General features: G+C 44.7%; 1 protein-coding gene and 1 pseudogene across 6 annotated transcripts in view; one reads left to right on the top strand and one right to left on the bottom strand.

Moving 5' to 3' along the window:
- ULK4 (unc-51 like kinase 4) overlaps positions 1 to 25,370 on the bottom strand; it is a 722,036-nt gene extending 696,666 nt beyond the window's left edge. For 3 of the 6 annotated variants that reach the window (XM_054482410.2, XM_054482411.2, XM_054482412.2), the window contains exons 1-3: positions 24,944 to 25,370; positions 18,411 to 18,596; positions 100 to 199 (exon numbers count right to left, since the gene is read on the bottom strand). In XM_054482410.2, coding sequence (XP_054338385.1) covers positions 100 to 199; positions 18,411 to 18,548 — 238 coding nt within the window. In that variant the 5' untranslated portion in view covers positions 18,549 to 18,596; positions 24,944 to 25,370. The remainder of the gene's footprint in view (positions 1 to 99; positions 200 to 18,410; positions 18,597 to 24,943) is intronic. The other 3 variants (XM_063661254.1, XM_054482413.2, XM_063661255.1) reach the window with 1 other exon arrangement.
- On the top strand, positions 18,763 to 19,553 carry LOC129032897 (large ribosomal subunit protein eL36-like; annotated as a pseudogene).
- Positions 25,371 to 25,635: the final 265 nt, after the last annotated feature.

Below are 25,635 nucleotides of genomic sequence, written 5' to 3'. Positions count from 1 at the left end.
TTCAAGTTAACATAGTAAATAACATCAAAAGTAACAATACTTAACAGCATTTTTTTTTCAATACTATATTCACAGCATTTTTTACATACTCTTTCTTACCTGTGCAGAGTTCCACCACTAGCCAGAGGTGATTGCTTGTTTCATACCATTCATGAAAAGTTACAATATTCTTGTGTTTTATTTCATGGGTGAGACGGACCTATAAAAACACAGAGCAATCACTCTAAAAAGAAATTCCTAAAACTCTTACATCTACTGAGAAAAACCTAAATATACAATTGGTAAGTGGATAAGAAAATGGTGACATTTATTTGGTGGAATTCTATACAGACATTAGAAATCATGGTTATGAGGGCTAGTTACACAGAAAAACACTAACTTAAAAATAAACTTTTTTAGCCATGCAAGATGGCTCACACCTGTAACAATCCCAGCACTTTGGGAGGCCGAGGTGGGTTGGATCACTTGAGGTCAGGAGTACAAGAGCAGCCCGACCAACATGGTGAAACCCCGTCTCTACTAAAAATATAAAAATTAGCTGGGCGTGGTGGCACGCACCTGAAATTCGAGCTACTCGGGAGACTAAGGCAGGAGAATTGCTTGAACTCAGGAGGCTGAAGTTGCAGTGTGCTGAGACTGCACCACTGCACTCCAGCCTGGGTGACAGAGCAAGACTCCATCTCTCAATATATAAATAAATAAATTTTTTAAAAACTTGTGTAATACTCTTATGTGTGTCTGTGTAAATACAAATTTGCAAAAGAATTATTTATAGAAAAACGACCAGAGGATATTCACCAACATAGCTACTGTTATTGGTGAAACTGCTGGTGTTTTTTAATTCTACTTTTCTCTCATTTTCTATTGGCTATACTAAGACACACTACTTTTATGGCGAAGAAAGAAAAAAACAGTTTTAAAGGGAAAAAATTTTCTGCTAAGTAAACATAACCTAACTACTCAATAACACAATAGTTAACTAAGTTGTATTATCAACTGACAAAATATTGTCAACATTAAAATGTATACTTAATTTTACAACATAGAGGAATGAGTGTTATGTTAATTGAAAAGGGCAAGAAACAAACTTATACCACGACTAAACCATTAAAGAACAAACTCAAAAACTAGAAGGAAACAAACCAAGACATGAGCAATGATTACTTTTTTTTTTTTTTTTTCTATTTTTGAGGAGTCTCGCTCTGTCACCCAGGCTGGAGTACAACGGTGCGATCTCGGCTCACTGCACCCTCTGCCTCCCAGGTTCAAGCAATTCTCTGCCTCAGCCTCCCAAGTAGCTGGGATTACAGGTACACACCACCACGCCCAGCTAATTTTTGTATTTTTAGTAGAGATGGGGTTTCATCATGTTGGCCAGGCTGGTCTTGAACTCCTGACCTCAAGTGATCCACCCACCTTGGCCTCCCAAAGTGCTGGGAATACAGGCATGAGCCACTGTGCCTGGTCAAGCAATGATTATCTTTAGGTGATAGGACAATTATCCTTTTTATTCTTCTATTCATTTTTCCCTATTGTCCAAGTTTCTACAGTGAACTTGTATTATTCTTATAATATTTAAAAGAACTCTCAGAAGCATTCTACAATCTACTTTTAAAAATATTCCTGGTCACTGGCAGTAGCTCATGCCTGTAATCCCAACACTTTAGGAGGCTAAGGCAGGAGGATCACTTGAGCCAGGGGGTCCCCAACTCCTGGGCCATGGACCAGTGCAGGTCCATGGCCTGTTAGGAACCAGGACAGACAGCAGCAGGTGAGCAGTCAGCAAGCAAGCATTACTGCTTGAGCTCGCCTCCTGTCAGATCGGCAGTGGCATTAGATTCTCACAGAAGCACAAACTCTATTGTGAACTGCACATAGGAGGGATCTAGGCTGCGCACTCCTTATGAGAATCTAATGCCTGATGATCTGAGGTGGAACATTTCATCCCAAAACCATCCCCACCCTATGGAAAAACTGTCTTCCACAAAACCAGTCTCTGGTGTCAAAAAAAGTTGGGGACCGGTGCCATAGTTTTTTTTTTTTTTTTTTTAAATAAACATAGAAATTGACACTTCTAGTCTTAAAGCTTGAAACTTACACCTGTTTTATTTGAGCTCCTTCCTCAGGAAAGGACCCCCAAGCCTCTCAAAAAGTATCAAAGATCTGAATCAGCTCACCAGATCACCACATCCAGACACGAAGCGCCAGGCCCCTCATTCATCATGACTGCTTCCTTTCACCTCCAAAGGTCTGTTTTCCCACACATTGCTATGTTTCTTTCCTATTACATGAACGCCTAATTTTAGTCAGTCAGGGAGATTGGATTTGAGACTGAGCTCCCATCTCCTTGGCTGCAGCACCTGATTAAAGCCTTCTTCCCTGGCAATATGTGTCACCTCAGTGATTGGTTTTCTGAGTGGAAAACAGCAGGACCTAGACCAAACCTCTGGTGTTTCAGTAACAGTTTTAACACAAGCCTGGGCAATATAGTAAGACCTCATCTCCACTAAAAAAAAAAATTTTTAATTAGCCAGGCATGGTGATGCATACCTCTGATGCTACTCAGGATAGCTGGAGCCCAGGAGTTCAAGGCTGCGGTGAACTGTGTTGCACCACTGCACTCCAGCCTGGGCAAGACAGCAAGACCCCACCTCCAAAATAAAAATAAAAATAGAAACATTCTTACTTATTTTCTATTCAATAAACACAAAAAATAAAATAAAGATACCCTCAGTGAATCCTAATGTCATAATTCACCCTACTGCAAAAGGAATCTTTACAATAAACACATTGATCTTAAAAATGTACATTTCTGTTATGGATCATAAGAATACTTGTGCATAAAAAAACAAATGAAAAAGATGCAAAAGCCTATCTGTTAAAAAATACTAGTCTCTCCCTCTCCCTCTCCTCTCCTCCCTCTCCCTCTCCTCCCCTCCCCCCTCCCCCCCTTCTTTCTTCAGTCTCCCTCTGTTGCCTCTCCCCCCTTCTTTCTTCGGTCTCCCTCTGTTGCCGAGGCTGGACTGTACTGCCGTGATCTCACCTCGCTGCAACCTCCTTGCCTCGGGCTCCTGTGATTCTCCTGCCTCGGCCTGCCGAGTGCCTGGGATTGCAGGCGTGCGCCGCCACACCTGACTGGCTTTTGTATTTTTGGTGGAGACGGGGTTTCGCCATGTTGACCCGGCTGGTCTCCAGCTCCTGACCTCTAGTGATCTGCCTGCCTCAGCCTCCCGAGGTGCTGGGATTGCAGACGGAGTCTCGCTCACTCAATGCTCAATGTTGCCCAGGCTGGAGTACAGTGGCGTGATCTCGGCTCGCTACAATCTCCACCTCCCAGCCGCCTGCCTTGGCCTCCCAAAGTGCTAAGATTACAGCCTCTGCCCGGCCGCCACCCCGTCTAGGAAGTGAGGAGCGTCTCTGCCCGGCCGCCCATCATCTGGGATGTGAGGAGCCCCTCTGCCCGGCCGCCCCGTCTGGGAAGTGAGGAGCGCCTCTGCCCGGCCGCCCCGTCTGGGAAGTGAGGAGCGCCTCTGCCCCGCTGCCATCCCGTATAGGAAGTGAGGAGCGTCTCTGCCAGGCCGCCCATCGTCTGGGATGTGAGGAGCGCCTCTGCCCGGCCGCCCCGTCTGAGATGTGAAGAGCGCCTAGGCCCAGCCACCCCATCTGGGAAGTGAGGAGCGCCTCTGCCCGGCTGCCCCGTCTGGGAGGTGAGGAGCGCCTAGGCCCAGCCACCCCGTCTGGGATGTGAGGAGCACCTCTGCCCGGCCGCCCCGTCTGGGATGTGAGGAGCGCCTAGGCCCAGCCACCCCGTCTGGGAGGAAGTGAGGAGCGCCTCTGCCCGGCCGCCCCGTCTGGGAGGTGAGGAGCGCCTCTGCCCGGCCGCCCTGTCTGGGAGGTGAGGAGCGCCTCTGCCCAGCCGCCACCCCGTCTGGGAGGAAGTGAGGAGCGCCTCTGCCCGGCCGCCCCGTCTGGGAGGTGAGGAGCGCCTCTGCCAAGCCGCCACCCCATCTGGGAGGAAGTGAGGAGCGCCTCTGCCCGGCCGCCACCCCGTCTGGGAGGAAGTGAGGAGCGCCTCTGCCCGGCCGCCCCGTCTGAGAGGTGTACCCAACAGCTCAGAAGAGACAGTGACCATCGAGAACGGGCCATGATGACGATGGCGGTTTTGTTGAAAAGAAAAGGGGGAAATTTGGGGAAAAGAAAGAGATCAGATTGTTACTGTGTCTGTGTAGAAAAAAGTAGGCACAGGAGACTCCATTTTGTTCTGACTAGGAGAAATTCTTCTGCCTTGGGATGCTGTTGATCTATGGCCTTGCCCCCAGTCCCGTGCTCTCTGAAACATGTGCTGTGTCAACTCAGGATTAAATGGATTAAGGGCGGTGCAAGATGTGCTTTGTTAAACAGATGCTTGAAGGCAGCACGCTAGTTAAGAGTCATCACCACTCCCTAATCTCAAGTACCCAGGGACACAAACACTGCCTAAGAAAACCAGAGACCTTTGTTCATGTGTTCATCTGCTGACCTTCTCTCCACTATTATCCTATGACCCTGCCACATCCCCCCTCCGGGAAACACCCAAGAATGATTAATAAATACTTAAAAAAAAAAAAAAAAACTAAGTTGTTTTGGAGGTTTTGCTTTCGCCTTTTAAAATTCCACTAAATATGAAAAATAAGACCACAAAAATGTGTGCATCACTAGCAAACCATCAAGATCCAAAATTGCTGACAACTGCCAAAGTGCTTTCAATCCTGTTCTTAACCTTTTTTCTTTTTTTTCTTGAAACAAGGTCTCACTCTATACCCAGGCTGGAGCACAGTGGCACAATCATGGCTCACTGCAGCCTTCATCTACTGGGCTCAAGGGATCCTCCTCCTCTCTCAGCCTCCAGAGTAGTGGGGACCACAGGCTTGCACCACTACATTCGGCTGACTTTTTTTATTTTTTGTAGAGACAAGGTCTCACTTTGTTGCCCAAGTTGGTCTTGAACTCCTGGATTCAAACGATCCTCCCACCTCAGCCTCCCAAAGTGCTGGGATTACAGGCATAAGTCACTGTGCCCAGCTTGAAAAAAAAAAAAAAAAAAAAAACTTTTTTTTTTTTAAAGTCACATCCAAACTCTACTACCACTTAACACAAACAAATGAGCCCATATATACAGAGCTCCCCATTTTAAAAATGAAACACTCTGTGAACAACTAGGTGGGCTCATACCATAGCACAATTAGAGGAAAATGGATCCACATAACTTAGAAGACAGAGGAGTTAAAAAGCAATAAGCAGAGCGACCAAGAGAAAATTTAAGGAGCAACTTGTAAGAAACTACAAAACTAAAATTAAAAAATTAGCCAGGCATGGTGGCACATGCCTGTGGTCCCAGCTACTAGGGAGGCTGTGGCAGGAGGATCCATTGAGCCCGGGAAGTCAAGGCACAGTGAGCCGTGATCACATCACTGCACTCCAGCCTGAGTGACAGAGTGAGACTCTGTCTCAAAAAAAAAAAAAAAAAAAAAGAGAAAGAAACTGCAAAACTAATAAGACACCAAAGAATAAGGAAGACCACCTGGTGACCATGTTTACGGACTCCCACTGATTCAGGTACAGGAAGGTGGAGGTCCTGATGAAAAATAAAGGGGGCATGACAATTCCAACAGAATCACCAACAGAATCTGGGCCCCAGCAATTCCTTCCAGCACTCCTCATCATTCAACATACGCCCCATGCCTACTCTTCCAAATGCTGGGCCAAAGTGCCTCTCAAAGTCCTGCCCTCCACCTTCACCTCAACCACCTATCCACAGTTACTCCACAGACCTGCAGTGTTCAATGTGGGAGCGATGTGCCACACAGGGCTACTCAGAACTCGAAAAGTGGCTTGTCTGAACTGAGATGTGCTACAGATGTGAAATACACACAGTATTCTGAAGACTTCATACCAAAAAATAATAAACAATATCTCAATAATAGTTTTTACCGGCCGGGTGCAGTGGCTCACGCCTGTAAACCCAACACTTTGGGAGGCCGAGGCGGGCAGATGACTTGAGGTCAGAAATTTGAGACCAGCCTGGCCAACATGATGAAACCCTATCTCTACAAAAAATACAAAAATTAGGCAGGCATGGTGGTGCATGCCTGAAATTCCAGGAACTCAGGGGGCTGAGGCAGCAGAATCACTTGAACCCAGAAGGCAGAGGTTGCAGTGAGCCTAGATCATGCCACTGCACTCCAGCCTGGGTGGCAGATTAAGACTTCATCTCAAAAAAATAAATATAGAGGCCGGGCACGGTGGCTCACGCTTGTAATGCCAGCACTTTGGGAGGCCAAGGCAGGCGGATCACCTGAGGTCAGGAGTTCAAGACCAGCCTGACCAACATGGAGAAACCCCGTCTCTACTAAAATTACAAAATTAGCTGGGCGTGGTGGCGCATGCCTGTAACCCCAGCTACTCAGGAGGCTGAGGCAGGAGAATCACTTGAACCCGGGAGGTGAGGCTGCAGTGAGCCGAGATGGCACCATTGCACTCCAGTCTGGGCAACAAGAGTGAAACTCCATCTCAAAAAATAAATTAATTAATTTCATTAAATAAAATAAATAAATAAATAGTTTTAACCAATTATATGTTGAAATGATCATACATTGTATATACTGGCTTTAGAAATATATTATCAAAGTTAGGCTGGGCGCGGTGGCTCAGGCCTGTAATCCCAGCACTTTGGGAGGCCAAGGCGGGTGGATCACAAGGTCAGGAGATCAAGACCATCCTGGCTAACACGGTGAAACCCAGTTTCTACTAAAAATACAAAAAATTAGCCGGGCATGGTGGTGGGCACCTGTAGTCCCAGCTACTCGGGAGGCTGAGGCAGGAGAATGGCGTGAACCTGGGAGGCGGAGCTTGCAGTAAGCCAAGATCGCGCCACCGCACTCCAGCCTGGGTGACAGAGCAAGACTCCGTCTCAAAAAAAAAAAAAAAAAAAAAAAAGAAAGAAAGAAATATATTACCAAAGTTAATTTCACCCATTTGTTTTTCATTCTTCAATGTGGCTACTAAAAAATTCAAAATTAGATTTGTGGCCCCCATTATATTTTTATTAGATGGTGTTGCTAGACTTTTACTAAAACTGCATTACCACCAAAATCTCTTTTACACATCCTAGCCTGTGACCATATACATGCACTTTCCAGCTCGCTCCCACAACCATTCTAATTCTGGTTAAACTCAACCAACCCTCCACATACTCTGCAGCTACTCAAGCAGGTAAAGCAGACACAAACCATGCTGCCTCATTTACTTTAAATTTATGATCACAAATCTCAAATGGCCCAAGACAACCTGCTCTTCAAGTGACCATTCACACCTCCTCTTTCCTCTCCTTCCTACCGCCTAACTGATGACTTTGCTTATTTCAGGGAAGACAGAACCAAACAGAAGAGAACTTTCTCAGGCTCCTGGCATGGAATCTACCAACTTGCCTCTTGTACCATACCCTGCCTTACCTCAACTATCCATGCTCCTTCCAAAAGCCAAAGCCTCCCCTTGTATACATGATCCCAACCCCCCTCAAACTTCACTTACATTATACAACTGTCTCCTCGCCACATTATGCTGAGTATTTTTCCCTTGCTAATAGACCATTTCCATCAGCATACAAACATGCTGCAATTATTATCCTTATGGAAAAGCTGCTAGTTGCTTACCTAAATCTTTAATAACAGAATTCCTCTATGACAGAATAGCCTTGTGCCTGTCCAGAAAAAGATTTCCACCGCTCCTGCCCAGAAAGGGGACACCAACAAGATGTTAACAGGGTCAGTAGCTCAGGTTTCCTGGAAAACACTTAATGGGGTTTACTCAAGTAACCCCGTGGCACCCCCTTTCTTCCCCTTCCTCCCTGGAAAGCTGACATGATAACTAAAGTGACAGTGGCCATCCAGCAACTGTGAAATGGCCTTGCACATAAGCCAAGTTCAATAAGGATAGCAGAGAAGAATAACAGGGAATTGATGACATGGTAGAATCAGTTTGCAAGTGCAATTTCCTTTACATGAGAGAAAATAAACCACCTGCTTTAAGACGTGTAATTTCACGGTAGGATGAGGCAGGAGAATTGCCTGAATCCAAGAGGTGGAGGTTGCAGTGAGCTGAAATCATGCCCCTGTACTCCAGTCTGGGCTACAGAGTGAGATCCTGTCTAAAAAAACATGTAATTTCAGATCTCAGGAGTCAGAGGTAACTCCTGATAATTCTTTCCATCTCAACCTCCTGTCTCCATCCAGTTATCATCCCATTTCTCTGCTCCTTGATACAGCAAAACTCCTTAAGGATGGCCTCTACCTTCTCCCACTCCCTCTTTTTATAAGAAGTATACTTATTTATTTTTGTAGAGATAGGGTCTTGCTATGTTGCCCAGGCTGGTTTCAAACTCCTGGCCTCAAGCAATCTTCCCACCTCGGCCTCCCAAAACACCAGGATTACAGGAATGAGCCACTAAGCCCGGCTCACTCCCCCTTAAACATATTTCAGTTCCAGCTTTCATCCCTACCACTTTCTGAAACCACTCTCTTCAAGGTTATCAGTGGCCTCTCCATTGCCAAATCCTCAGTCCTCACCTTATTAGCAGCATCTCACACAAGTGGTTTCTTTCATCACCATATACCACTGACTTTATTTGACCTCTATGACATCCCATGATTTGGCCAATATTTTTAGTTACAGAGAACAGAATATATTCTGGCTAACAAAAGGACTTCTAAGGGGCCTACATAATTCCAGAATTGATGATGGAAAGTTCCTGAAACAGAATCTAGGCTCAATTTCTGGAAAGAATTCCCAAAACCACACCATAAAACTGAGCCACCAGAGGAGCACTGGCCTCTGTCTCCATCAGAACATTAAGGAATCAAGACTCTGCCATCACAGCTATCACAGCTGTCAGCACCAAAGTCCTGCCTCTGCCACCACTAGGAAGCCACCACATCCAAACCATACTGCCTCTGCCTCAAGATGTGCCGGCAAATGGATGCCTTGAGGCCTTTACCACTTACATCAGTTTGGAATCCAAATGTCCTTCTAGTGCATCTAATTAATTTAATGACAATTCCACCTAGAACTCTGGCTGCAAAGAGTCTGGGAATTGCAGTTTGTAGCTCTCCAGGGCCTGCGGAACAGGAGAACATGCCAGAATGGGTGATAAGCAAGCCAATTCACAGTTACCCACACTCTGCAGCTTGCCTCCCTCACTGGATGCTCCCTTTCACTCTCCTTTGCTGGGTCCTCCTTCTCCTTACACTTGCTAAATGTTGCAATGAAGGTCCTCAGTCCTCTTCTATCTTCCCTCACGTTGGCCTAATGTCTATATGCTGATGACATATAAATTTGACATATAAAGATACACAGCATTTCCATGCCTCCAGAAAGCACTTTGTGCCCATTTCCAGATGTCTTCCTTAAATTTACATCTCCACCCTGATTAACCCCCTAAACTGCAGACTCAAAGACCCAGTGTCTTCCAGTGGGCACCCAAAATTAAAATGCCCGAATCCATTCTTTTCCTAGTCTTTTTTCCCTCAGTGTTATCACCATCCTTCCAGTCATGTAGGCCAAAACCCTAGGATAGTCATTGACTTCTCTTTCACACCTCATACCCAATCCATGACCAAAAACAATCATCTGTACTTTAAATATGTATTCAGACTCTTCATTCATAGAAAGTCAAAACTAGCAAAATTAATCTGTGGAGTCAGAAGTCAAGATCTTGATTACCCTTGAGTGGGAAGAAAGAGACTGGCAGGGGGCGGGAAGGGCATCTAAACTACTGCTCATGTTATTTCTTGATTGTGTGCTGGTTACATGGGTGTATTTATTTTATGAAAATTTAAGCATACAATTATGGTTTGTATACTCTCCTGTATGTAATATTTTATTTCAATAAAAAGATTCACTCAAAATGGAATGCATTTTAGTAATAAAGGAATAACTACAATACTTGCAATAACACAGGTGAATCTCAAAAACATCTTAAGGAAAAGAAGTGTGACACAAAAAAGTACATACCATAGGAACCCATTTACTTGAAGTTCAAGAACAGGCAAAATAATCTACAATGATAGAAGTAAGAACAGTGCTGGGGGCAGTGTTGAAGATGACATCTGGAGAGGGCAGGAGGCACTTTCTGGAGGAATAGACAATTTCTTGATTTGGATATTACATGACTGCATACATTTGTTAAAAGTCATTGAACTACACACTACACTACTCGGGTGTGCCTTAAGACCCCAAAAATCTAATCACACTAATGTCTGCACTAAATATTCCTCATTCTCTTGGAATCCAGTACATTTCCCAATAGTACTTGTTCTACTTGGAAAGGCATCAGTTTACCAACATAGTGAAATTTTCCCTGGGGTTGTGCTATCCACCCTTATATCCAGCATTTGTAGTGTGTGTCACAAGTTGTATTCTCATGGTGAGACAGTTTCTCTGTTGTGATCAGGTTTCCATGTTACGGTCAAAGGGCCAAGAGATTTAATCGGGTTAAGTTTTACAGGAGAGGGTGGCATTTGTTCTGGATCCTGATAAGCCTAAAAAGTATCACAAAGTTTCTTGTCTGAAAATTTCTCCCACAGTGGCCCTACTGCAGTCTTTGAAAAATCTCTATTATTCACTCCCCTGAATTAAGCCTTTGATGGACTCCAAAATGCTATCAAAATATGATCACAGAAGAGGATGATACTTCAAGGAAAATGAATTTGTTACGTTATCTAGCAGTGTCCTAAAATGAAGGAACAAGAGGGCTGGGCACAGTGGCTCACACCTGTAATCCCAGCACTTTGGGAGGCCGAGGCGGGAGGACCACAAGGTCAGGAGATCGAGACCATCCTGGCTAACACGGTGACACCCCCGTCTCTACTGAAAATACAAAAAATTAGCCGGGCATAGTCCCAGCTACTCGGGAGGCTCCAGCAGGAGAATGGCGTGAACCCGGGAGGCGGAGCTTGCAGTGAGCCGAGATTGCGCCACTGCACTCCAGCCTGGGCGACAGAGCGAGACTCCGTCTCAAAAAAAAAAAAAAAAAAAAGGAACAAGAGACAGGTAAATTATGACACCTGAAAGTGTGGTTATGAAAAGGTCGAAAGCAAGGGAAAGTACTGAGGAGGACTGTCAACGCGACAGCTGAGAACAGCCAGTGGGGAGCATGATGGTAAATGCTATATGGAGAAAAGGAGAAAAAAGGCCATGAAGTCAAACTCTTCCTTACATGTAATTATTTTCTTGGCTTACCCTGCTGGCCTCCTCAACTGGAGAGGGGGCATTGGTACCATGATCCGACAGATCTGAACCAACCGTAGATCAGGATAATACTGACATCATACGCAATTGTGAGAAGTGAATGCACCCAGCACACTGGCTGGAACATATTAGATATACTCAATAAATGGTAGCATCTGATGAACTTCTGCAAAGGAAAAGAGTAGAAATGCTTCTGCAAGGTATGGGACACAGGAGTTTCCAAGAGCTAAGACCCCTAAAAAGCAGGGACTTGGACAACCATTTGAATGGAGTGTTTATACATGCCTTGATTCCTCTATCTCACCTTTCTTACCAGATCATAAGCTCAAAAGTACAGGATCATTTCGCCCTCTAACACGGCAGACACTCAACAATACGCTTTTGTTGCTGAAGTGAGTGAACGAATCTTGGAAAAAAGAGAGGCTTCCCCAGGCTCTATAAATCAGGAATAAGGCAAACAGAAAACAGTGGCCCTTCTATATCCATTAAAACTCTTGCACATGCTGAACCTGCCCTCATCCTTCTTTCCCACACGTGACCCCATATCCCTCTTCTCAACTCTCTTCCAGTTCTGGGTATTTCCCTCTCCATCTATGTGTTCTGTATGTATTTCTTGTTCCATTAGTGACTATGACATAAGAGACATCATGAAAGAATATTTAAGCCAGGCGCAGTGGCTCACACCTGTAATCTCAGCATTTCGGGAGGTCGAGGTGGGCGGATCACTTGAGGTCAGGAGTTTGAGGGCAGCCTGGCCAACATGGTGAAACCCCGTCTCTACTAAAAACACAAAGATTCACTGGGCATGGTAGTGTACACCTGTAATCCCAGCAACTCAGGAGGCTGGGGCAGGAGAATCGCTTGAACAGGGGAGGCAGAGGCTGCAGTGAGCCAAGATCGCACCACTGCACTCCAGCCTGGATGACAGAGTCTGGACTCTGTCTCAAAAAAAAGAAAGAGTGTTTATTAAGTGTCAGGCACTATGCTAAATATCTTATTATCTTAGTAACAGCCAGATATGTCAACAAAATGCAAGCAAATTGAATTCAGCAGTACATTAAAAGGATTATGCACTGTAACCAAGTGGGTTTATTCCTGGAAAACAAAAAATGGTTGAACATATGAAAATGTAACATACCACATTATGAAGGGGAAAAAAAACGCATGATCATCTCAATTAATACAGAAAATGCACTTGGCAAAATTCAACAATCTTTAAAAAAAAAAAAAACTCCAAAAGCTAGGAATAGAAGGAAACTATCTCAACATAATAAAAGTCATATATGAAAAACCTAAAGCAAACAACATACTCAATGGTGAAACAGTAAAGCTTTTCCTCTAACATAAAGAAGTAGGCAAGAATGTCTGCTTTCTCCACTTCTAGTCAAGATGGTATAAAAAGTCCTAGCCAGAGCAATTACACAAGAAAAAAAAAGGCATCCAAATTGGAAAGGAAAAAGTAAAATTAACTCTGTTTGCAAATGATGTGATTGATTTTATATGTAGAAAACCCTAAGGCCAGGCGTGGTGGCTCATGCCCGTAATCCCAGCACTTTTGGAGGCCGAGGTGGGCAAATCACCTGAGGTCAGGAGTTCGAGACCAGCCTGGCCAACATGGTGAAACCCTGTCTCTACTAAAAATACAAAAAAATTAGCCAGGCGTGGTGGCAGGCACCTGAAATCGCAGCTCCTGAGGCTGAGGCAGGAGAATCATTTGAACCTGGGAGGCAAAGGTTGCAGTGTGTCAAGATCACACCACTGAACCCCTGCCTGGATAGACTGAGACTCTGTCACCAAAAAAATAAATAAATAAAATAAAATAAAGTAAAGTTTCCATAAAATAAACTGTCAAAACAAAAACAAATTTTGCAAAGTAAAATACAAAGTCCAGGTCCAACACTCAAAGATTAGCGGAATTTTTTTTTTTTTTTTGAGACGGCGTTTCACTCTTGTTTTCCAGGCTGGAGCGCAATGGCATGATCTCAGCTCACTGCAACCTCTGCCTTCCAGGTTCATGCGATTCTCCTCCCTCAGCCTCCCAAGTAGCTGGGATTACAGATGCCCACCACCACACCATGGTTTTACCATGTTGGCCAGGCTGGTCTCGAACTCCTGACCTCAAGTGATCTGCCCCCTCCTCGGCCTCTCAAAGTGCTGGGATTACAAGTGTGAGCCACCATACCTGCTTTTTTTTTTTTTTTTTTTGAGACAGTGTCTCTGTCACCCAGGCAGGAGTGCAGTGGCATGATCGCAGCTCACTGCAACCTCCACCTCCAGGACTGAAGCAATCCTTCTGTCTCAGCCTCCCAAGTAGCTGAGAGTAAAGCATGCATCACTATGCCTGGCTAATTTTTCTATTTTTTCTAGAGACAAGGTTTCACCACGTTGCCCAGGCTGGTCCTGAACTTCTGGGCTCAAGTGATCTACCCGCCTTGGTCTCTCAAAGTGCTGGGATTATAGGCATGAGCCACCACACCTGGCACAGTCTGATGAGTTTGATTGATGCAGATACTGGCAAAACTTTTTTTTTTTTTTTTTTGAGACAAGGTCTCAGTCCGTCACTCCGGTTGGAGCACAGTGGCATAATCATGGCTCACTGCGACCCCTGCCATCCAGGCTCAAGCAATCCTCCCACCTCAGCTTCCCAAGCAGCTGGGACCTCAGGTGCATGCCACCACCCCCGGCTAATTTTTGAGACAGAGTCTCGCCTTGTTGCCCAGGCTGGAGTGCAGTGGTGCAATCTTGGCTCACTGCAACCTCCACCTCCTGAGTTCAAGTGATTCTCCCGCCTCAGCCTCCCAAGTAGCTGCGACTACAGGCATGTGCCACCACGCCCGGCTGATTTTTTTGTATTTTTAGTAGAGACAGGGTTTCACCATGTTGGACAGGCTGGTCTTGAACTCCTGGCCTCAAGTGATCCGCCCACCTCAGCCTCCAAAAGTACTGGCATTACAGACATGAGCCACCGCTCCTGGCCCACTCCCGGCTAATTTTTGTATCTTTTGCAGGGACACATTTTCACCATGTTGCCCAGGCTGGTCTCAAACTCCTGAGCTCAAGCAATTCGCCTTCCTCAGTCTCTCAAAGTGCTGGGATTACAGGTGTGAGCCACAATGCCCAGGGGGAATTTCTATACATTAACAAATGTACAATCAAAAAAGGAAATTAAGAAAACAACTCCATTTATAATAGCAGCAAAAAGAATAAAACACACAGGAATTAACGAAACAGGTGGAAAGACTTACACAACAAAAACTACAAAAAACTTCTGAAAGAAATTTTTAAAAGATATAAATAGGCCGGCACGGTGGCTCACACCTGTAATCTCAGCACTTTGGGAGGCCGAGGCATGTGGATCACGAGGTCAGGAGATGGAGACCATCCTGGCTAACACGGTGAAACCTCATCTCTACTAAAAATACAAAAAATTAGCTGGGCGTGGTGGCGGACGCCTGTAGTCCCAGCTACTCAGGAGGCTGAGGCAGGAGAATGGCGTGAACCCTGGGAGGCAGAGCTTACAGTAAGCCGAGATTGTGTCACTGCACTCCAGCCTGGGGGACAGAGCGAGACTCCGTCTCAAAACAAACAAACAAAAAAGACATAAATAAGTGGGCAAATATCACGTGTTTATGACTTAGAAGGCAATTTTCAGATATTAATAATTAACATTCAAATACTACCCAAAATCAATCTACCCAAAGCAATCTATGCATTCAATGCAATTCTTATCAAAATCCCAATAACTTTTTTTGTGGGACTAGAAAAATCTATCCGAAAATTCATATAGAATCTCAAGGTATGTCAAATGGCCAAAACAATCTTAAAAAAAAAAAAAAAAAAAACAAAGCTGGAGAACACACGCTTCCTGATTCCAAAGCTTACTACAAAGCTACAATAATAAAAACAGTATAGTACTGGCATAAAGACGGACATACAGACCAGCAGTATAGAATAAGGAGCCCAGAAATAAACCCTCACACATATGGTCAAATGACTTTCAACAAGTATTCCAAAACTATTCAACGACGAAAGGGCAGTCTTTTCAACAAATGGTGCTGAGAAAACTGGATATCCACATGTAAAAGAGAGAAGTTGGACCTTTACTGTTGTGGTCTGAATGTGTCCTTCTAAAATTCACATTGAAACCTAATGTCCATTGTGGTGGTATTAGGAGGTGGAACCTTTAGGAGGCGATTAGGTCATGAGGGCTCTGCCCTCATAAATAAAATTAGTGCCCTTAGAATACAGGCATAAGGGGGCCTGTTTTCCTCTTCTGCCATGTGGGAACACATAAAAGGCACCATCTTTGAGAAACAGAGCAAGCCCTTACAAGACACCAAAACTGCTGGCACCTTAATCCTGGACTTCCCAGCCCCAAGAACTGTGACCAATAAATTTCTGTTATTTATAAGCTATCCAGTCTAAGGTATTTTGTCTTAGCAGCCCAAACAGAGACATTTACCGAACACCACATACAAAATTTAACTCAAAATGAGTCAAATATCATTAAGGTAAAAATACATAACTCTCAGAAGAACAAATAGGACAAAAGCTTCATGACACTGGGCTTGGCAATGATTTTTGGATATTTGGATAAGACACCAAAGACACAGATAACAAAAAAAAAAACAAATGTGACTCTGCAAAAATTTTAAACTTTAGTACATCAAAAGGTACTATCAACAAAGTGAAAAGGCAACCTATAGAATATGAAAATATATTTGCATATCATACATCTGATAACAGATTAATATCTAGAATATATAGAGAAGTCGTAAAACTCAGCAAGAAAACAACCAACCAGATTAGAGAATGGGCAGAGGACTTACAGAAATGGACAAAAAGAATAGACATTTCTCCAAAAGAGATATACAAATTGTCTATAAGCATATGAAAAGATGCTGCTCAGCATCACTACTCATTAGGGAAATGCAAATCAAAACAATAATGAGATACCACCTCACACCCATTAGGATGGTTACTGTCAAAAAAAAAGAAAAAAAGTACTGATAAGGATGCAGAGAAACTGAACCCTTATGGACTGATGGTCTGAAATGTGAAGGTGGCAGAGCTGCTGAGGAGAACACTATGGCATGTCTTCAAATAATTAAAAATAGAATTACCATAGGACCAGCAATTCCACTTCTGAGCATATACACAAAAGAAAGCACGATCTCAAAGAGATATTTGTATCCACATATTCATGGCACCATTGTTCACAATAGTTAAAACACGGAAGCAACTTGTGACCACTGTTACATAAATAGATAAGCAAAATGCGCTTTACATATGTACAATGAAATATGATTCAGTCTTAAAAAGGAGGAAATTCTGACACATGCTACAACGTGGATAAACCTTGAGGACATTACGCTGAGTGAAATAAGCCAGACACGAAAAAGAAAAATGCTGTATGATACCATTTATATAGAGTAGTCAAAACCACAGAGACAAAAAGTAGAATGATAGTTGCCAAAAGTTGGAGAAGGAGAAATGAAGAATTACAGTTTAATGGGTACAGAGCTTCAGTTTTACAAGATGAAAACAGTTATGGGGACAGATGGAGGTGATAGTTGCACAGTAATATGAATGTACTTATTATCCCTAAACTGTACAATTAAAAATCACTAAGGTGCAAATTTGTTATATTGTATTTTACCACTATATATATACACACACACATATATACACATATATATACACATATACATACATATATACATATATACACATATATACATATATACACATACATATATACACATATATACATACATATATACATATATGTGTATATATATATATACATTTTTTTTTTTTTGAGATGGTGTCCCACTCTGTCGCCCAGGCTGGGGTGCGATGGCGTGATCTCGGCTCACTGCAACCTCCGCCTCCCGGATTCAAGTGGTTCTCCTGCCTCAGCCTCCTGAGTAGCTGGAATTACAGGTGCGCACTACCATGCCCAGCTAATTTTAGTATTTTTAGTAGAGACAGGGTTTCATCATGTTGGTCAGGCTGGTCTCGAACCCAAAGTGCTGGGATTACAGGCACGAGCCACCATGACCAGCTTAAAAATATATATTTTTTTACGCTAGGTATGGTCCAAGAAGCCTAGGCTATAAAGTGACACAGCTATTTCAAACCCAAGTCATTCTCACCCAGTGTCCTTCCTTGACAGTAAATTGCAGAGGTAGGGGGGAACCTGCTTGTTTCCTAAATACACCAAATTCAAAAAGTAAATTATCTAATATAGAATATAGTTTCCAGGCTGGGCTCAGTGGCTCCTGCCTGTAATCCCAACACTTCGGGAGGCTGAGGCAGGCAGATTGCTTGAGCTCAGGAGTTCAAGACCAGCCTGGGCAACATAGCCAAACCCGGACTCTATGAAAAATACAAAAAATTGGCCGGGTGCAGTGGTTCACACCTGTAATCCCAGCACTTTGGGAGGCCGAGGTGGGCGGATCACAAGGTCAGGAGATCGAGACCATCCTGGCTAACACAGTGAAACCCTGTCTCTACTAAAAATACAAAAATCAGCCAGGTGTGGTGGCGGGCGCCTCTACAGCTACTCAGGAGGCTGAAGCAGGAGAATGGCGTGAACCCGGGAGGCAGAGTGCAGTGAAGCTAAGACCGTGCCACTGTACTCCAGCCTGGGCGACAGAGTAAGACTCCATCTCAAAAAAAAGAAAAAAGAAAAATACAAAAAATTAGCCAGACGTGGTGGTATGTGCCTGTAGTCTCAGCTACTCTGGAGACTGAGGTGGGAGGATCATTTGAGCCCAGGAAGTTGAGGCTGTAGTGAGCCCAGTGCACTCCAGTCTGGGCAACAGAGAGAGACCCTGTTTCTAAGGGAAGGAAAAAAAAAAAAAAAGAGTATAGTTTCCCCGATTTATACCCCCCTCCCCAGAAAAAAGAAACAAAAAAGAAAATTAAGTTAGTCATTACTTGGATATGTTTATTACTCATTATTCAGGACTGGTGGCACTGAATAGATAGAAGGTCATCCATTCCAGACTGAAAATGTGGCATTTGATATATCAAATTCAATGACTACTGTGAAAATGCTACCCTCTTCTACCTATTGTAGCTCTCTCTTTCCCCATGCCAATGGAAATACACTGACTTACCCAGTTGGTTATTTCAGGCCTTTTGCACTTATCAGTACAAAGAATGGCTACAAAATTGATTGTTCCCTTCCGTCGCCCTTTATACACAACACTCTTGCTTCCTCTTCCGATCTCCTCATACAGAATAAAGTTTTCCATCTCTGGGCCGACTTCTCACATACGATAGAATAATAGCATCTCTAGCTCCTAAAAAGTAAACAAAAATGACATTGATAAATGCAAGCTAGTTGCATAATTAATTAGCCTAGGATAATTAGCCTAGGATATTTTATGTGTAAAAAAATCTAGCAAATCGACAAATTCAGAAAATTCACTTACAAATGTTAAATACTAATGCTGATATTTTTGCAGGATGAACGAAACTACGGGGCAAATAAATAAAACTTCACAGCTGGCGCGGTGGCTCATGCCTGTAATCCCAGCACTTTGGGAGGCCGAGGCAGGAGGATCACCTGAGGTCAGGAGTTTGAGACCAGCCTGGCCAACATGGTGAAACCCATCTCCACTAAAAATACAAAAATTGGCCAGGTGTGGTGATGCGCGCCTGTAATCCCAGCTACACGGGAGGCTGAGGCAGGGAAATCGCTTGAACCCGGGAGGCGGAGGCTGCAGTGAGTCGAGATCACGCCACTGCACTTCAACCAGGGCGACAGGGAGAGACTCCATCTCAAAAATCAATAAATATTCACAAACCAATATTCAAGTTCCCATCAACAAGATCTTTTAAAAACACAGTGGCTGCCCGTGCCTCTAGGGTGGGTAGACATCCCGGTATTCCGTGCGGCCGGCCCTTCCGCCGCTGCCGCCATTGGAGAGCAGCAGCCGTGGCTCTGCGCGACCCTGTGGCCGTGGGCCTCAATGAGGGCCACAGAGTGACCAAAAATGGGAGCAAGCCTGGCCCAGCCACCGCCAAAGTGGGCAACTAACCAAGCACACCACGTTCGTGCGGGACATTTTCCCAAAGATGTATGGCTTTACTCCCTACGAGCCGGCGCGCCATGGAGTTGCTCAAGGTCTCCAAGGACCAACAGCCCTCAAGTTCATCAAGAAGAGAGTGGGGGACACGTCCGCACCAAGATGAAGAGAGAAGAGCTAAGCAACGCCCTGCCCACCATGAAGAAAGCGGCCACAAAGAAGGACTGAAGCTCCATACCCTATCCATAAAACCTTCACAGAAAAAAAAAAAAAGTGAAAATAACAGCTATTTCGAACAACGGTAACAAAATCAGGGTATGAATTACATTTTACCCAATGTGTCTCCATATCTTACTTTCTCCGTTACAATGGAAACCTGGTACAAGGGAAAACAACATCTGCACAGCGGGATAATATATGTGAGGCAGGAGAATAGGGTCTGGAGGCAGGGAACCTAAGGCTGTTTCACACTGACTTCCTGTAACTAAATTTAAAGGAAAACCCTAACTTTCCATGCCTAAGTAACAAAAGGACCAGAGGCTATTCCCTTTGCAAATCCCCCACCTTTTCTATGCAGCAGATGGGAAATTAACTGACTGCAACCAATCAGACTGATGGGGGCGTAGTCTTGGTTTGCAACTTTGTAACTTCACCTTAGCATCTGACTGGTTGCAGAGAATGGAACGAATGAATGAAATGTAATCAATGAAATTGGCTGACTGCAACCAATAGACCGATTGCAGGCCACCACTTGATTTACCGGAGGTGAGCATGAAGATGCCAATGGGAAACCTCTAGGGGGTATTTGGACCGGATATCTGTATCCTGGCCCTCGAGTGCTGCTCAGGTGGCTCCCACACTGTGGAGTGTACTTTTGTTTTCAATAAATCCCTGCTTTCATGCTTTTGTTGCTTCATTCTTTCCTTGCTTTGCTGGGCATTTTGTCCAATTCTTTGCTCAAAATGCCAAGAACCTGGACAACTTGCCGTCAAGACCCTCTACCGGTCTTGACTGGTATGCCCCACCTAAACCTTATAAATTTTGAGAAGTAAAAGAGAAACATATGCCCCACCTAAACCTTATTAATTATGAGAAGTAAAAGAGAAAACAAGTGAAAATACAGTATAAACAAATATGGAATGATACTTCCATGTAATCCCTAGAGACTGTAGGAGTCAATCCAAATATCGTTAATACTACTGGCTCGTAGGCCAAATTGTAGCTCACTGCAGCCTCAATCTCCTGGGCTCAAGCAGTTCTTTTGTCTTGGCCTCCCAAGCCTGGAAAACAGGGTGAGACCATGTCTCAGAAAAAAATAAATAAATAAATAAAAATTTAAAAAGCACATTGGGCTGAACCCAGTGGCTCATGCCTGTAATTCCACCACTTTGGGAGGCCAAGGAGGGAGGTTCAATTGAGGCCAGGAGTTTGAGACCAACCTGGGAAACATGGCAACACATCATCTCTACAAAATATTTAAAAATTTTTAAAAATTAGCCAGCAGTGGTAGCCTGTGCATGTAGTCCCAGCTACTTGGGAGACTGAGGCAGGAGGATAGCTTGAATCCAGGAGACAGAGGTTGCAGTGAGCCAAGATCTCACCACTGCACTCCAGCCTGGGCAACAAAGTGAGACCCTGTCTCAAAAAAAAAAAAAAAAAAAACCTTGTACACCTCAAATACATACAATTACTGATAGATCACACCTCAATATGGGTATATTAAAGAATTAAAAGCAGGGTCTCAGAGATATTTGTACCCCACATATTCACAATAGTTAAAACATGGAAGCAATTTGCGTCCACTGATACATGGATAAGCAAAAGGTAATATATTTTGCTTTTGCAAAAATGAAGTTTTAGAGACTGGTGCACAACAATGTAACTGTTCTTAAGCTCTACTAAACTTTACCCTTAAAAAGGGTTAAGATGGTAAATTTTATGTGTATTTTACCACAATTAAAAATTTTTTAAGACTTCAAAAATTAATAACAAAACTGGTGAATATATTGGCCACACGCAGTGGCTCGCGCCTGTAATCCCAGCACTTTGGGAGGTCGAGTCGGGCGGATCACCTGAGGTCACAAGTTCGGGACCAGGCTGGCCAACATGGTGAAACCCCATCTCTACTAAAAATACAAAAAAAAAAAAAAAGTTATCCAGGAATGGTGGCGCACACCTGTAATCCCAGCTACTCAAGAGGGTGAGGCAGGCAAATGGCTTGAACCCAGAAGGCAGAGGGAGGTTGCAGTGAACTGAGACTGCACCATTACATTCCAGCCTGGGCGACAAGAGTGAAACTGTCTCAAAAAAAAAAAAAAAAAAAATTAAGAAAACTCATTTTACAGATCAAAAAAAAAATTCCAAGATTGTTCTAGGAGAGGAAAATTTTTTTCTATAAAATGTTAGGGGGTAAACATTTTAGGTTTTACAGACCTTATGGTTTCTGTCACAGCTACTCACCTTTGCTCTTGAACTAGAAAAGCAACCAGAGACAATAAGCAAATGGATGGATATGGCTGAGTTCCATTAAAACTTTTATTTATGGGCAGGGTGCAATGGCTCACGCCTATAATCCCAGCAATTTGGGAGGCCAAGGCAGGTAGATCACCTGAAGTCAGGAGTTGAAGACCAGCCTGGCCAACATGGTGAAACCCCATCTCTACTAAAAATACAAAAATTAAGCCAGGTGCAGTGGCTCACGCCTGTAATCCCAGCACTTTGGGAGGCCGAGGAGGGTGGAGCACCTGAGGTCAGGAGATCAAGACCATCCTGGCTAACACAGTGAAACCCCATCTCTACTAAAAATACAAAAAATTAGCCAGGCATGGTGGCACGCGCCTGTAGTCCCAGCTACTCGGGAGGCTGAGGCAGAGAATTGCTTGGACCCGGGAGGCGGAGGCTGCAGTGAGCCAAGATCACACCACTGCACTCCAGCCTGAGGGACAGAACGAGACTCCGTCTCAAAAAAAAAGAAAAAAAAATTAGCTAGGCATGGTGGCGGGCGCCTGTAATCCCAGCTACTCCAAAGGCTGAAGCAAGAGAATGGCTTGAACCCGGGAGGCAGAAGTTGCAGTGAGCCGATTGCGCCACTGCACTCCAGCCTGGGTGACAAGAACAACAACAACAAAAAAAATTAACTAACTAATTAAAAACAAAAAGGCACTGGTTAGTATCTTTCTTTTAAGGACGGTTTCCCTAAGTCCTTTTTACATCCCTCTTCGTTCTAAAATGCATTCATTAAAAAGAACCAATCCTGGCCTAGCACAGTGCCTCATGTCTGTAATCCCAACACTTTTGGAGGTGGAGGCAGGATTGTCTGAAGCCAAGAGTTCAAGACCAGCCTGGGCAACATGGTGAGATCCCGACTCTACACAAATAAAATAGCCTGGCATGGTGGTGCATGCCCGTAGTCCCAGCTATATGGTATGTATTATAACCAAAATAAGATTAAACTGACAGTATGTTAAGATGGTAAGTTACTAAGCCAGAAAAAATATAATCAGAAACCTTAAGTGTTCACAAATTGTCTACATTAGGATATATCAGGATAAGATGATAAAATAAGTTTTCATACAATATGTATAACTGATTTCTTGAAAATAAGGTTTTAGGCTACAAGGGAAAAAATTAAGTAAAATCTTGATTTTTTTTTCTTAAGGGAGGCTAGGTCTTGAACCCCTGGGCTCAAGCAATCCTCCTGCCTCAGCCTCCCAAAATTCTGGAATTACAGGTGCAAGCCACCACCCAGCCCATCTTGAAATTTTGAATTTGATTTAGGCCAAATTCATTTCCTTAATCTTTAGTCACATCTGACCATCGAGTCACATGTGGACAATTTCAGTCTGAAATTAATAAAACACATTAGTTATAAATCTGCTTAGATAGGGTGGTTTGTTACTTTCAAGCATTTCTCCTCTCTAGGGCTCAGTTTCCTTAGAGTAAAATAATAATTGCATCAAATGATTTTTTATCTTTTTTTTTTTTTTTTTTTTTGTACAGGGTCTCACTCCGTGGTCCAGGCTGGTGTGCAGGGGCAAGATCTAGGCTCACTGCAACCTCCACCTCCAGGGTTCAAATGATTCTCGTGCCTCAGCCTCCAGAGTAGCTACCTCAGCCTCCGGTACACCACCACACCCAGTTAATTTTTTGTCTTTTTGGTAGATATGGAGTTTCGCTATGTTGCCCAGGCTGGTCTAGAACTCCTGGCCTCAAGTGATCCGCCTGCCTCGGCCTTCCAAAGTGCTAGGATTACAGGAGTGAGCCACCGCGCCTAGCACTAAGTTATCTTTCAATAACTTATTAATAGTTGAAATTCCAAGACTTTAAGATTCTTTGACTCAGTCCAAAGACGTTCCCCATTACAGACTTCCTAATATTCATTTTTAAATCTGTAACCTCTTAATTGTAAAATAAAACACAAGTACAGAAAACTCCACAAAATACATAGTTTAATGAATTACTAAAGAAGGACACCCTTCTAATCACCACCCAAGGTCAGGAAATAGGACTTTGCCAGCCACACAAGAAGCCCCTCCGTGAGCCTATCTCAATCATCACCCCTCCTGATCCCCAAAAGTAACCACCCCCTGACTTTCGTAGTCATCACTTCCTTAGGTTTCTTCATGGTTTTCTCACTCGAGTGTGCTTTCCCAGAAACCACAGTTTAGTCTCTTAACCTATAGTGCTCCTAGGGAAGTCTCTCTTAATTCACAAGTTCACCTAAGAAGCATCTAAGAAGCCAGAAGGCAGAGCAAATCACACACAGGTGCAAATGAGGCATTTAAGAGTCGGGGGCAGGTCCTACATTCAAGGAACGCTGAGAGCGACCAGGTGATAAGAGCGACCAGGTGCCCACCTTCAGCACAATCATGACTCCCGCACCAGAAGCATGAGCATCACCTGGGACTTAATACAAAAGAAAAAGTTATCGGCCCTGCCCCAGATTTACAGAATCATACGCTACGGCGGTAGGGCCTGGCCTTCTGTGTTACTACACGCCCTGGGTTAACTGGGATGCGCTGAAGTCTGCGAACTGCGGGCCAAATCAACCTTCCCCTGAGATGTAACCGATGGCGCGCGCCACACTAAGCACTCCATAGGTGCTCCTCCTCGCCGCACTTCACAGACTCAATCATCACAGACTCAGGGGCGCTACATAGTCACTCGCCCCCCCGCTCCCCAGGCAACTCGCGGCGGGCGAATCGGCGGCTTTCGCGGTCTCGCTACGTCGGTAGGCATCAGTCCGCGAGGCCAGCTGGGAGCCTAGGAAGCGCTGCAGGGCGGTGAAGACGCGGTCCGCTCTGGGGAGTTAAGAGGTGGCGTCCATAAAGCACATCTCCCAAGCCGAAACACACGAGCACTCTCTCTCCCCGCTGCACCCAGGTCCTAGAAGAGGCGTCCCGTGTGCCCTTAACTAAAGCCCGGATAAAAACGGGCGGCTTTTTTAACACAAGCGCAAAGCAGGGGAGCGCAGGGGGTACAGGGTCCACTCGCAGAAGGAGAGAGGGCGGCCAGGCGCCCCCACCCACCCGCCCCGGCAGGCCTGCGCTCTCTTCTGCAACCGCTCAGGCAGACACGAACCCAGACTCGTGGCTACGAAAACCGCCACTGCCACGCACCTGGTAGCTAAGTCAAGAAAAGAGTCGAGTCCACTTGGCTGCTCCCGCGGTTGCGCGCATCTCGGCCTCTGCCTCAGGACAGGTCCACGGGCCCAAGAATGGGGGAGAAAGCAGTGAAGCAAAGCGGAACGCGCGGAACAAGCCGACCAGCCTTACGGAGGCGACGCCCCTCCAGGTTTGGATTCGTCCATACGGTTTCCACGGCAGCACACAGAACGCCGGAAGAAGCTCAGGAAGCCGACTGGCTGTGCAGTTTCCGTTCCTGTTGGCTGGGGCCCGGAAGTGAGAGACCACGAGGGCCCCTCCCTCCACCCAAAGGGCATCACGCCCGGCCTTTGGACGAGCCCACAGGCCAGAGACTGGGGCGGGAAGTGCTGGAGTAACAGTCATAGTGGTCGGCCCACCATCCCTCTATGTTTGGATTTGCTCATTCCATCTCCATGGCAGCACGCAGAACGCCGGAAAAACGCAAAGCGCTGATTGGTTAAGAGTCTCAGTTCCTATTGGCTAGAGCCCGAAGTGGGAGCCCTTGAGGGACTATTCTTCAATCTTAAGTGGGTGCTGAGGCTAGAGTGTGGAGAACTGAGACCTAGTCATTTCTTCTCTTCCCGTTCCCACTGTCCTTCTGTTTCCTTCCATTCTTTTCTTTCTGGCTTCTTCTGGGAGCTCAGGTGGACGTGGTGGCATAATCT

The sequence above is a fragment of the Pongo pygmaeus genome, chromosome 2 (assembly GCF_028885625.2).
Source record: "Pongo pygmaeus isolate AG05252 chromosome 2, NHGRI_mPonPyg2-v2.0_pri, whole genome shotgun sequence".
Lineage (NCBI taxonomy): Eukaryota > Metazoa > Chordata > Mammalia > Primates > Hominidae > Pongo > Pongo pygmaeus.
This window is presented reverse-complemented; position numbering and strand designations above follow the sequence as displayed.